This window comes from Crocodylus porosus, unplaced genomic scaffold (assembly GCF_001723895.1).
Source record: "Crocodylus porosus isolate Cpor-Errol unplaced genomic scaffold, CroPor_comp1, whole genome shotgun sequence".
NCBI lineage: Eukaryota > Metazoa > Chordata > Crocodylia > Crocodylidae > Crocodylus > Crocodylus porosus.
In genome coordinates this window covers 17,903,514-17,916,580 of record NW_017728886.1, presented here as the reverse complement: position 1 = coordinate 17,916,580, position 13,067 = coordinate 17,903,514, and the positions used below count along the sequence as shown (strand labels likewise).

Sequence of the window (13,067 nt, the reverse complement as noted above, 5' to 3'; positions counted from 1 at the left end):
GGGTGCTACAGCATGTCTGACAGCCAGTGCCAAAGGGGAGGGTAGAGAGATGCCCTCCAAGGCTCTCACTCCTCCCTGCTGGAGCACAGGGGACATGGCCAGGCACCAGCCAGGGCTAGCACAACACACAGATGTCAGCCACCAGCCTGGGGAGGGGGGCAACTGCTGCCAGACTGAGGAGTGGGGATGGGGGGAAAAGTCCTTTCTCTGAAGCAATCGTGTATTGAGCACAGCAATTTGCAAAGCATACAACAGGGAACTACCAAAAATCTTTGCTTAAGTTAAGATAAAGTCCAGTAAAACACAGTATACACAACTTAGTCTAACTTAAAATGTAAACGTGGAAGACAAGAATTAGTTTTACTAATTCTGAAGGCAAAGTGTCTCCTTACAGCCAGGTATTCAGAAAGGCTTTGTTTTTTTATTTGCACCTTTTACATATTCTGCTTTATAATGTAGGTAAGACTAGCTTGCCTCTCTCCCCCCACTCTGGGACATGCTGTTGAATTAATTCCCTCCCCGCCTGGCTGCAGGCAAGCCGCAGAGACTACAGCCAACCCCCCTGGGATTCCGGGGGAGAGAGGGGACAGAGGGAGGAATTAACTCTGCCCCTGCCTGGCTACAGGCAAACCATGGAGGAGGCTGGGGCTGGCAAATGCCAGCTGCGGTCCCCAGGATTTGCTGGGAGGTAGAGAGGGAGGAATTTACCTCAGGGGCCACGGCAGGCCAGCGTCTGGCCACACCCTGCCTCTGCTCTGGCAAGAGAGCAGAAGAGAGGGGCCAGCCCAGCTCACTGAAGCTGAGAACAGACCTCTGCCAAGCCCAGAGAGCATGGCAGGATGTTGGGAGAGTCTGGTTTATCTTAAACAAGTAAGGGGTCGAGGACAGACAGTGCAGAAACCTGTTTGACCCAAATCAGTTACATCTGATACTAAATTCAGCCAGATTTATCTCAAACCAGTTTGAGTCATTTTCAAACTGGTTTATGTAGACTGAATGTCTGTTCTGTTACAGGTTTAAACCAGTTTCTGATCACTTAAATTTGTTTATGTGTAATGTCTGTCCCTAGCCAATAGGTCCTCCCCAATTCATCAACTCTCTAGTAACACATCTGCTGGAAAATGTAAGAGATTCCATGGTTTTTACGCTTGGTAGGATGTCCCTAATCTTACGTGCTGAAGTCAGCAATGGGCAAAATCCCACAAGGCCAGAGAAGGGATAATAAGACTTGTCCTCTGTAAACCTAGTGCTTTTATTATACTCAGTTTGTTTCTAATACATTCTAGAAATTGGTCCTGCCTCTGTGATGGTGGGGAACCTGGTCTCTGGAAAAAGAATTGCTCAGGCTAGTGGCAGAGATCTGGGTCAAATAGAAGACAACGATCAGGCCAGAAAGGTAAGATGTTTTTCAGATACGTCTTGTACATTGCTTAACTGCAGCTTTGTTAATCAGATATTCTCTACTGTTTGATAAGCTTAAATAAGATTTCTTGAGTCCCGGTAGACACAGTTCTGTAATAGGCAGTGGCCAGCAATTCTCTTCATTTTTAAAGTCTTTGTTAATTTTGACTAAGAACAGTGTGGAACACTGTTAATGTATAGTTAACAGCTATCAGTGTTTCCAGTATAACTCATCCCCTACTTGATTTTTAATAGCTCAGCAAAATCCAGGGCCTTCCATTTGCAGGTATAATTTTAATCTTGGTTTTTTATTTGTATAAGTTGTCTTATGTGTATTGCAGTTGAGCTTCTGGTGATCTTAGTGGTATAATTAATTATGGGAAGTCAAAGGTATGTTTTACAAAATATCATGATTTCTTAGTTACAAATTAAAATAGGGCAGTAGGGGAGAGAGACTGCAACTATCGTTAGATTCAGAGAACAGACTTCTTGTTTTGAAGGTGCATGTCGTGAAACGTGATTCCAGAAATGACACAGCCTCCAAAAGGACCTTAAATATATTGGTAAAGAAAAGGATTTCTTAGGGTAATGTCTTGTATTGAATCAGCTATTTAGTTGGGGTAGAGTTAGACAAAAATGCAAGACATACTTTGTCAAGTCTGATCAGATAACGAAGTATGTCTCACATTTGCAAACTTGTCTAACTCTATCCTAGCTACAATATTGGCCTAATAAAAGATATCACCCTAAGAAATCCTTGCCTCTTGCATAATTTCTGGACCATGACTATAATATCACTCTTCCACCACAAAAACTATGGTAGTATTCAGCAGTTTACTGCTTGCACTGATGTTGATGTGTAGACATATAAAACAAGCAAGAATGGGCTATATAAACTAGGGGAAAGGAACCGCTTCTTGCTTTTAAAGAAAACGAATCCACAGTGTATCATGATTATCACTCTGCTTTATTGTAGTTCCTCTTCCTCTCAGAAGTTTTACAATGGAGAGCTCAAACCACGCCTGACCATGTGCTTTACACGCTGCTTAACTGTAGGGTAAGAAATTCAGGCAATTACTTTGATTGGTTACCTTTTAGGGAAATGCACATTGAGAGCTAACTGCACTTGTTTGCACCAAGATTTGGCTCAATCTTTGCGTTAACAGTCAACTGTTGTATTTACTGTTCACTGGTGGAAGGAGGGATAGAAAATAAAAGCAATTTATCAAGTGTGTCACTTTTACCATGTTAGGTACCCAGCTTTATATATTCCTACTTCATGAGCTCACAAGTTGCTGGAGATCTTAGCCGTGCAGAACTATTTAGATCTAGGAAGAGGTGAAGTAGTGTTTGATGCTGCTTAGCAGCCTCTCTGCTCTGTTTAAAGAAGTGCACTGAAAGACTCAAAACCTGCCTCAGCTAAAATAAGAAATGGTGTATGTGAGATTGAGCCTTCCATAAAATAGCAGGGGATGTAAGAAGCCGTGGATCAGAATTGCAACAAGGACTTCATAGGACCCTAATAAGTTAATCTGCCTGCTTATATGAGATCACAGTATGGCTTAATTCCAAAACATTTTATTAGTCTCCAAAAATGGATTATGATTTATGCAAGAGAACAATGCTGCTGGTTCATGACCTAGACCTTTTGATTTTTTTCTGGGTTTGGAAGATACTAGACTTCCTAATATGGTGATTATAAATGCTAGCCCTTCACAGTTAGAAGTTGCCCCATGTTATCACGCTACTATCAAACTGCTGTGGTCACCCTTAAATTCACCTGTTTACTGTGGATAAAAGTGTTAAATCAGCATTTTCAACTTTACAGCAAATGTTAAAGCATTTTAATTTACTTAACCAGGGTAAATGAAATCTTAAGAGATACTGTGCTACTCATGTGCAGCACCAAAATAAGGTTAGAAGCAAATAAAAGTCAGAGGCAAGTACATCTATCATGAGAGGCCTTGGTTCTGAAGAACAAATCCCCCACGCCCTCAGTAGCTAAATCAGATTGTTTATTTAAATGATAATATGATACTCTACCTTAGCAAAAAGGTAGAGATAGCAGCCAGCTGGTAGGAAATACATGAGGAAAATGACTGTACAGTATAATGATTAATAAAATAAGTCACCATTTATTATATGTGGACCAAATGAATTAGACATGGATTACGCTGTTAAATTTTTAAATCTACTGAACTTTTAAAATCTACTTGCCTCCTGATATTTGTTATTTTATGTGCGAGTGAGTGATGTTTGGCAGGTTGTATTTCGGCAAGTTTTCTTACGCTTCTTCATTGTTTTTCAGAGCTAATCTTGTAACCCTTCCTGCTTGTCTCGCCTTAATTGAAACTTCTATACATCACATGTAGACTTGATTCTAAAACACTGAAGTATTCATTGTTTGCATGATGTTTGAAGTCCACTGAAACCAGGATTTTTATGACACCGTAAACCATGTTTAAGGTGTATACAGAGTTTGAAAGGCTTATAAATTAGAGAAGTGCCTCACTATTGGTTTCTTTCCTGTGACCTTGATGGTTTCCTTAAGTTGGGAAAAGGGCTGGCTGCAACACCTCATTTGAAGGGCACTGATAGAGTAGTTCCAGCACTGCCATGGTTGTTCATTGATAGGACAGTCCCAACTACTCTTCCCCAGCACCAGAATTTGCTTTCCCTTTTTCATTTATAAACAGTATCCTTCTGCTGACTTGTGCAGTGTGTGCTTTTGAGCTGACTGCCCACACTTTTATGAGAGCAGCTGCAGTTCCTCTTTTGAAAACTTGGTGCAAATTATTCTGTTGTGCATGAGAGAAATAGCATTGTCTGTTCTGCATGATTGAAACCAGGTAACCCCTTTCAGAGAGGGAGATAAATTGGCAAGTGGGTTCCTAAACTGTCCAGCTCAGTGGGAGGATTGTCAGTAGTAGTGAAAAAGGGGGACATCAAATCCCATCTCTGCCTAAGTTGCCAACATATTCACAACTTAGCCTAGTGAAACTTTCTGTAGCAAATTTACTACAGTACTAAAGTTACTGTACTAAACTTTCTGTACTGAAGTTACTTTCTGTAATGATCTCGGATTGCTCAGTTAATGCTGTTGGTTAATAGTGTAATTAAGGTTGCCTCGACTACTTTTTAAAGGGGAGCATGTAGAGAGTGCTAAACCCTTAGTTTGCTTTCTGCCTTCAATTATATTACCCTCTCTGCTTTAGGATGACTGAGCCATTCAGTTCATAAATGCAAATGATTCCTGATAATGCACTGTGCTGCAGCTCCCGCTGCCAGACCTGTATCAGACAGTAGGCCTGTGTGAAGTGGCTAGTGTTCGCTTCAGGTTTGGATTCGGCTAATTCGGAGCACAGTGATTCTATTCAGTGATTCGAATCACTGTCCTGAATTGATTTGGATGAATCTGATTTGGAGATTCGGCTGCTGTGGAATTGGCCGAATCTCTGAATGATATAGGCCCATCCCCAACCTGCTGTCTCAGCCCCATCAATGGCTGCCCCGCCCAGCACCAACGTCCCAGCTCTTAAAAATAAATAAATAAATAAATAAAAAATCAAAGCCCTGTACTCACCAGCTCCTGCCAGGCAGGGGGGTGATCCCTACTGCCCTGTGCTGATGTGGGCTCTACCAGGAGCCCCCAGAGGCCCCGATGGCTGCTGCAGCAGCCGGTGAGTTCAGGGGTTTTTTCTTTTTTAAACCACTGAGACGCTGGGGCTGGGCAGAGCAGGGCAGCCATTGACAGGGTGGGGGCTCGTGGCAGGGCCCCCCCATGCAGCATGGGGCAGTGAGGGGCAGCAGTGATCACCCCTGTGCTTGGCGGGAACCAGTGACTATGGGACTTTTTTTGTTTGTTTTGGGTTTTTTTTATTTGGGGGGCGGGGGTTAAGCGCTGGCAGCTGGGGCAAGCAGGGCAGCCATTGACGGGGCTGGGAGAGTGGGCAGGGATCGGGGGTGCTCAGGGGAGTTGGGGGAACAGGCAGGGGATGAGGCCTGGTGGGGGTCCCCCTATCATCCCCTCCCTCAGCCCCCTAATTACTGGCACAGGGTCCAAGTCCAGCTCCTTGCAGCGGCAGGCAGGGACGGCCTGAATCTCCAAATCTCCTGCAGATCTTTTTCTGAATCAGTCTGGAGGCTTTGGATTGATTCAGACCTTTTTCTTGGTCTCATGATTCAGTTCAGATTTGGAGATTCAGCTGCCGGATCTCCTCCAGATTGCATCAGCAACTGAAGCTTTGCACGGCCCTATCAGACACCTCTCTCCCTGTGGAGAAGTACTGTGGTCGTGTGAAAGAAGTTCACAGTGAATAAGAATTAGTTTCTTAGAAATCAAACAAATACTTATGTTTCTTAAACTTCTTTGAAATAGGAACCTGCTGTTGCTTTCCTTCAGAATAGGGACATGAATAGGGTATTTTCTCATACCTCATTTTTGACTCATTGTTTATTTTATAACCCTTTAGAAACCTTAAATGTAAATGTTTCCTTACCAGTCTTTTTTCCCCCCCTCAATTTCTTCAGCTTCTCTGTTTTTTTAAGTGAATGTAGTGCTTGTGAAAGGTGCCACGTATGCCAGTACTGGAGACTGAAATCTTCTTTCTCCACAGAACAGGTACCGCACAGGCAGTAGAAGCACAGGTCTTCCCTCCGCTGCCCTGCCCCATCTGCCTCCCTCAGCCCAGGCCAGGAGACAGCACCACTAGGGACAGTCTCTCTTTGTATTCGTGGGCTTCTCTGCTGACACTGTCAACAGAGGGCTCACTTGTAGTGGTGATTTTCATGCTCTGGCTATTTGTTAGCAGTGTGCTAAGATCACAACACTGCTCTACTGTAGACCACTATGGCTCTCTGATAATCTGAGGTCATTACCAATTGACCTGTTTTGTAGAACTGAGAGGCTGCGTAGCCTGTTACCACTTCCTAAGCTATCTAGATCCTGTCTTCCTTGCTCAGCCAACTACCCATGTTCAAACAAATGCCTTTCTTTCCTATTTGGGTCATATCCATGTGCATAACTTGTATTCCTAACTCATCTCCTCCTGCCTGCAATGTGGTGCTTTCCCCTCTGTCTTTTGTCTCTTGGTTTATAATGTATTTCTGCTATGCCAGTTGGCTTCATGCCAGCATACAGACAATGAAGTGAAGTTTACAGGAATGCTCCTTCAGACTTAACTCTTCAGATTGTGGCAAGAGTCTGGTAAAATTCACTTCACTGGCTGTATGTGGGAACAAAGTATGTATAACTAAGGAAATCAGTGCTAGCTCTTCGGTCATGGTATTAAAAGATTATTGACACTTCCTTAAAATTAGAGCTCAAACACTGCTTTGAGTGAAGTGTATAGAGATGGGGGCGGGAAATATTCACAGCCTTGTCAAAGTTCCTATTTTTCCAGCTGCAGTTGGGCATAAAGCTGAAGTTTTTCTTAGATAATTTTACTGCATGACTAGTATGACATATTTTTATAAAGATAAAAAGATAGCCTTCATTTCATTAACTTGTCAGCTTGGGAAAGAAAACTGGAATTCAGCACACAATCTGTTTTTCTTGTGACACAATCTTATTTCAATATACAGGGAACAATAGCGAACTCTCTAACATGTGTCCAGCTACATAAGCGAGCTGAGAAGATAGCTGTCATGTTGATGGAAAGAGGACACTTGCAAGATGGAGACCATGTGGCTTTGGTTTATCCACCAGGTAAAGAACTTGCATTTTTTTGTACTATGGTGAACTTAAGCTTCATGAATTAAAACGCCTTTTCAAATCATTTACCCTCTTTTTGGTGAAATTGCAAACAGGGTCCTTGCCTAGCTGTAAACCAGGAACATGAATAATCTTTGTCAAAGAGGCATTGCAGTATTTACTCATTTTACAGTGCATTTCTTTGAGTTTAGCAAGACAGATTCATTCTGAATTCCCCAGTGTTTTTATTTTTCTTGTGTTGTTTATTTCTGTGAATTTGGGTTAAGATTAAAGCGTATTATTTCAGGATGTCCTTTTAAGGGGCAGGAGCAGGAACAGGAAGAGCCACTACTGGAGGTGATGGACTGCAACCGCAGCAGGAACAGCCTCACCAGAAGCTGTACGCCCTGCCCACGGCCTGGGCCCGTGTGGCTGTTGTGTTCTCCACACCTCCAGCAGCTGCTCCTCTCTCTGCTTTTGCCCTTGCTGCACTGCTCTGGATGTGAAAGAGGGAAGCTTCAGCAGGGTGGCTGTTGCCTCAGAGCATGGGGCTCTGGCTCCTGCTCCAGATTGCCTTCCACCCATCCTGCCTGCACTCAAGCGGCTATTGATCGTGCCGAGCGGGTGGAAGGCAGTCAGGAGCTGAAGCCATCCAGTTGCATTCTGCCCCCTGCTCAGAGCAGCACAGGAGAGGCAGTAGCAAGAGGAGGAGCCGCAGCTGGAGGCAAGGAGAGCAGCACAGCACCTGGCTGGCTGCAGCCACACCAGGAAGAGCCCCTCTGACAGCTGCGTGTGCTGGTTAAGGCCTGGCTAGAGCACAATGTGGGCTGCCCTGGTGGGAGCAGATGGTGTCAGCCATATGAAGAATGTTAAGGGGGCAATTGAAGGCCAGAACCAGTCAGTTGGCAGGCCGTATTTTGCCCACCCTTGGATTAACCCAATCCATGCAAAGAACTTGTTGAAACCATTTCTTAGTATTAGCTTGAAGAACCTTTTCTAATATATATGTCACGGGGAAGAATTAAGGGATAGACCCTAAGGGGCCAGGGCAGAACTCTGAGGTCAGGAACGTGCCAGGGAAGATGAAGGGAGACAGAAAAAAACAGAAAATCCCTTACCTGTAGCCGGAGCTGCGGTGAAACCAGAAATGGTGGCGGGACCCGAGCAGCTCGTTAGCCACACCTCATTAGCCACACCTTTTTAAAGCAGTGGCCAGCTGGTAACGGGGCAACGGGAGTCGGATGGGGAAGATAAAAGGAGCTGCGGGCAAAGGGAAGGGACCCGGGGAAGAGACCCGGAAGGTCGCCAGCGGGAAAGTCGTTCCCGGGACTCCCATCGGGGTAACGGGGCAGGACTGCCTCCCACTGTGTGGGAAGACTCCTTGAAGTCCGTCACGGGGAAGATGCTGGTGGTGGCACAGAGAGGGGAGAAGAGGAGGCACCCCATTCTGACAAAGGACTCGGACGGGAAGACCGAGCAGAACAGAAGGAGTGGGATGACGAGAAGTGCCCTCAAAGAACCGGGGAGGACAGCAGAAGACAGGATGCCACACCAGGTGGGACTGGTGCAGGCTCGAGAGGGCTCAAGGAGATACCCCAGGCGGGGGATGAGGAGCCTAACCAACGAGAGGGGCTGCGGAAGACTGGCCCCAGCAATGCTGAGTCACCCAGCAGGGAACGGGGCAAGACATGGCTAGAGGGACCACCGAGGGTCCAGCAAACACACAGGCTGGGCAAAGAATGGAGGGGAGAATGTGGTAGCCAGCAGGACAGGGCAGACCCAGAGCCGGTCCAGTTAGGGGCTTTAGAGGTCAGGTCCTAGCGTAGTGGAGTAGGCTGTGGGCCCAGGTGGTAAGAGGCCAGTAGGCACATCCTAAGCAACCTGGGAGCCTATCTGGTGTTGGTATTGTTGGGTTTTTTTGTCTCTTTCTGTTGCACATTTTTGGAGGGGTTGTTAGGTGCAGCCTAGAGAGAGCCCCTAGTGTTGGCTAAACCATGAGAACCTCAAGGAGAACTAGACGGTTGCGGGACCCAGTGGGTAGAGTACAGGGTGAGCCCATGTGGCCTATTGCCCATCTCTATAGGAGGTCACGGGGCACCAACAGTCGGAGATCTGGCCAAACATCATCAGGAACTCGTCATGGCTGGGTATAAGAGTGAGGCATAGAGGAGGTGGAGCCTCATGGAAGATCACCATCCAGAGGTCCCAGATGCTTGAGAACCCCAGTAGTTGGACCCAACCACTGGAGTAAGATACAAAGTCGTGGCAGGTGAGATTGGGGAAAAGACTACCCCAAAGGGGAAGAACATCCATTTGGCAGGATCTCAGAGAAGGATCAGCAGACACGCCTATACATTCGGGATCGCGTGGCAGGTGACTGGATGTCCAAGGCCCGATGGGTGCAATATACACATAAACGTATATATTTCAGTCTCCATGGAAGATATCATGTTTTATTTTAAAAAGAGTAAGCCATAAATCAAGAACCCTTTACTTCTAACTGCTCCATTAAAAAAGTAAAACTATTTGCATTGCATTCTTGTAATGGCCTGCGTATAGAGTGTAAGGAACTATCAAACAAAATAATTGTATGCTGTTTTGAATGTGTAAATTCAGCTGCCCATAGAATGTGATGCAGTGGTGCTCAGCTCCTAGCCCACAGGCCAGATCTGGCCCACAGAGTCGTGTCATCCAGGCTGCAGGTTTCCCCACAGGTCCAGAAATTTGGCTGTGGGGAGTGGTGGCAACATGAATTGCCATTCCCCTGCTGACAAATATCTGGACCTGTGGGTAGCCCTACAGGCCAGATAACATGGCCCTGCCCCAGCACATGGACTCAGGCCAACATATGGCCTGATTCAAGTGTGCAGGTTGGGTGCTCCTAGTCTAACTCATTTTTTTGTATTAGCTGTATGAACTGATCCTTATAATCACCATTTATTTTTAAAAAAAGCTTAACGCATGTCAGAAATAAGGAGTATGAAGTGAGGACATGGCCTTTTTCATTTGAACCCTTCAAGAAGACAAGCCAAAGCCTCTCGTTTTTAAGGTCCAGTGGCATAGAAAAGAATTAGAAAATACCTTTTTTAAAATGGAACTTTTCACACGATATAGGAGTAGTAAAATATCTCAGTCTTACTTTTTCTTTGTTTCACTGTTCCCTTAAAAGCCATTGTGTATAAATTAAAATACAACACATTTAATTAGTTATAATTCAACTTTTTAACTAGTGAATTGTTGATCAGAACCCTGAGTGATGACATGTTGGTCATATTTAGATCAGTCTAGTTATTTCATGCTTAAAAGAACTTCACAGATTAAAATAATCAGTGCAGTTTACTAAATAAGGGGTAGGGACAGAAAAATGATGTGTGGAAGATTTGTAGTTACTCATTTAACATCCTAAGCCATTTCAGAACAGGATGTATACTTATACAGTATGCGTACACAGGTTTCTCCAGTTAACGATTGGATTTTCAAGTAAGAATGTTTTGCTTTGTTCTTCATGCAGGGATAGACCTGATTGCGGCATTTTATGGTTGCCTGTATGCAGGCTGTGTGCCAATAACAGTTCGACCTCCACATCCACAGAACATTGCAACAACATTACCTACGGTGAAGATGATTGTGGAGGTGAGTGGACATCTGGAAATGTGAAAGCTGCTTAAACAGGCGGTGGGCTAATATGCTTTTTAGGAGCGTTTCCATCAAAGTCAGCAAAAGCCACTGGGTTTTGTAACCTCTTAGTTCATATTTCATGTTACAGGGCCCAAGCCAATAATGTTATCACAAAGTCAGGGATGAGAGGACATTTAACACCCTCAGACTTTCAGAGCTATATAAGCAGCCACCTACACTGCCACTTTCCAGAAGCAATTTAGATATGTTTTCCAGTATTTGACACTACACCAGGTTTCACAGACTTCCTAGTGACATTTTCACTGACCTACCGTGTTACTGACGTGTAAAACAGTCCACTACACAGACCAGGATGATATTGCAGAAAATAATATTAGGAGTCCATTTAATGTGGTTCAGGCCAAGCAATTGGAAAAAAAATGTTTAAGTTAAAAGTGTTTCAGCAGGTCTATATACGGGTATGTACTCTTTATGTTTTAAAGACCTCTTACAAAGTTTTGGAAGCAAGTGTAGTAAAGGGAGTTACTAATTTTGAAATTGTACCATGGACAGGTCTTTACCCAGAGAGGGGTGATTTGGACTTTTTTTTTTTTTTTTAAATTTATCTGGTCAAAATGGAGTCATTTCTTACACTAAGGTTCCTGCCACACTTTACATATAGTATTCAATTAACTGGTTAATCACACAATAAATCTAGATCAGCCACACATGCAGGGTAAGACTCATCACATTTGAAAAGTAAATTATCATGCTATTAACTGGTTAATTGTGTAATAAATTCAAACTGGTCTTGCTTGCAACCTAACTATAACGCTGTATAAATGTCCATCCAGCTGTAAAGTTAGTGCTTGAAAATGTGTAAGAAGTCTATAGCTGGTTTCTATCCAGGCTTAATATGAACATGTGGTATGGCTGTAATATAGTTGCTTTAACCTTGATGGGAGGGGGGTGTGATTTCAGAGCGGGGACTTCTTACTTGTGATGCCTTCTGAGAAAACCTAAATAAGTTAATAAGACATACAAAGAACTAGAACTCTTGGTTCCAAAATGATACCTTTTATTAGACCAACTGAAAAATGGCAAGAAAATTTTCCTTTTCTGCAAGCTTTCGGGATCAAAGTCACTTCGTCAGGCTCTGGGAAAAGTGTAGATGGTACAAGATGGTAAAAAGTCCCCATAGGTAGTTAATAGATTTTTTTAACCAATTAAATACATCTTTAGGATTTTTTAGGATATAAAACTATTATTTAGGGACCAAGGACAAATAAACCTGTGTGAGATAACAGGGTTGTTCACAGAATGAGATGCTGCTCAGCATGAGTACAGGTATTAGAATCTGACTTAGTAGCAGCAAAGCAGTGGTCTTGTTGATCCTTTTGAGGTAGTTAAACCTATGTAGTGTGTAATAACTGTTTAGTTTTCTCAGTGTTTGACAGTCAGATTTGGCTAAAATGAGCTCTGTTGGCTTGTTCAGCAAATCTTAAGATGAGGCTAAGACCCCTGGCAGATATGGCACTTACGGCATGACTAATCATGTCTTAAGTCATAACCTGGTCACATGTTCAGAACAATTAATGTTACAGTAAAACAGGGAATAAGCAACTTATTACAATGATCACCAATCAGCTGATCAACTGCTCCCATGTGCTACTGAGGCTGGTAGTACTGATTACTTACTAGTGCTCCCAGCCCTGAGGACACACTGGAGAGAAGGGCTCTGATGTGCTCCTGAGGCTGGGAGTGCTAACCAACTGATTGGTGCTCTGAGCCAGGCAGACGGGACACACAGTTTGCTGCTTGTCAGTAGGACACCGTTGAATCCCTATCACACAGTCACACCTTCTCCCATGCACACATAGCATGGCAGGAGGCGTGATCATTGGAATCAGGGATCAGATCCTATCATGTTTTTATTTGAACATCTATCAGGGGCCTGAGGTGTCTCATGGTTGTTTGGCCCTTTTAAATGGGCTGATTTCCAATCAGAAATCGCAGAGCACATTAATACCAGTTTAACCTATTAAATAGGTACTTTGTGTCAGTATTTCATCAGTACCATGGGACGCCCATGCCTGCTATGGGACAGGGAGATCTGGGTGATGGGGATCCCCTACCCTCCATAAATGCTGACCTCGTGAAGGAACACCTTGAGAAGCTAGATACCTTCAAGTCAGCCGGCCAGTGTGGTGCCGATCTTCAGGAAAGGGAGGAGAGTGGATCTGGCTAACTACAGGCCCATTAGCCTGACTTCTGTCCTGGAGAAGATCTTAGAAAAGTTTATTAAGGAGGCCATCCTTGATGGACTGGCCCAGGCTAACATCCTAAGGGATAGCCA

At 44.1% G+C, this 13,067-nt stretch overlaps 1 protein-coding gene across 1 annotated transcript in view; it reads left to right on the top strand.

The window, feature by feature from the left end:
• The window catches only part of DIP2C (disco interacting protein 2 homolog C), a 209,614-nt gene that overhangs the window by 121,070 nt on the left and 75,477 nt on the right, over positions 1 to 13,067 (top strand). The window contains exons 23-26 of the mRNA XM_019530709.1: positions 1,287 to 1,396; positions 2,378 to 2,458; positions 6,985 to 7,108; positions 10,605 to 10,726. Of these exons, the coding sequence (XP_019386254.1) occupies positions 1,287 to 1,396; positions 2,378 to 2,458; positions 6,985 to 7,108; positions 10,605 to 10,726 (437 nt within the window). The remainder of the gene's footprint in view (positions 1 to 1,286; positions 1,397 to 2,377; positions 2,459 to 6,984; positions 7,109 to 10,604; positions 10,727 to 13,067) is intronic.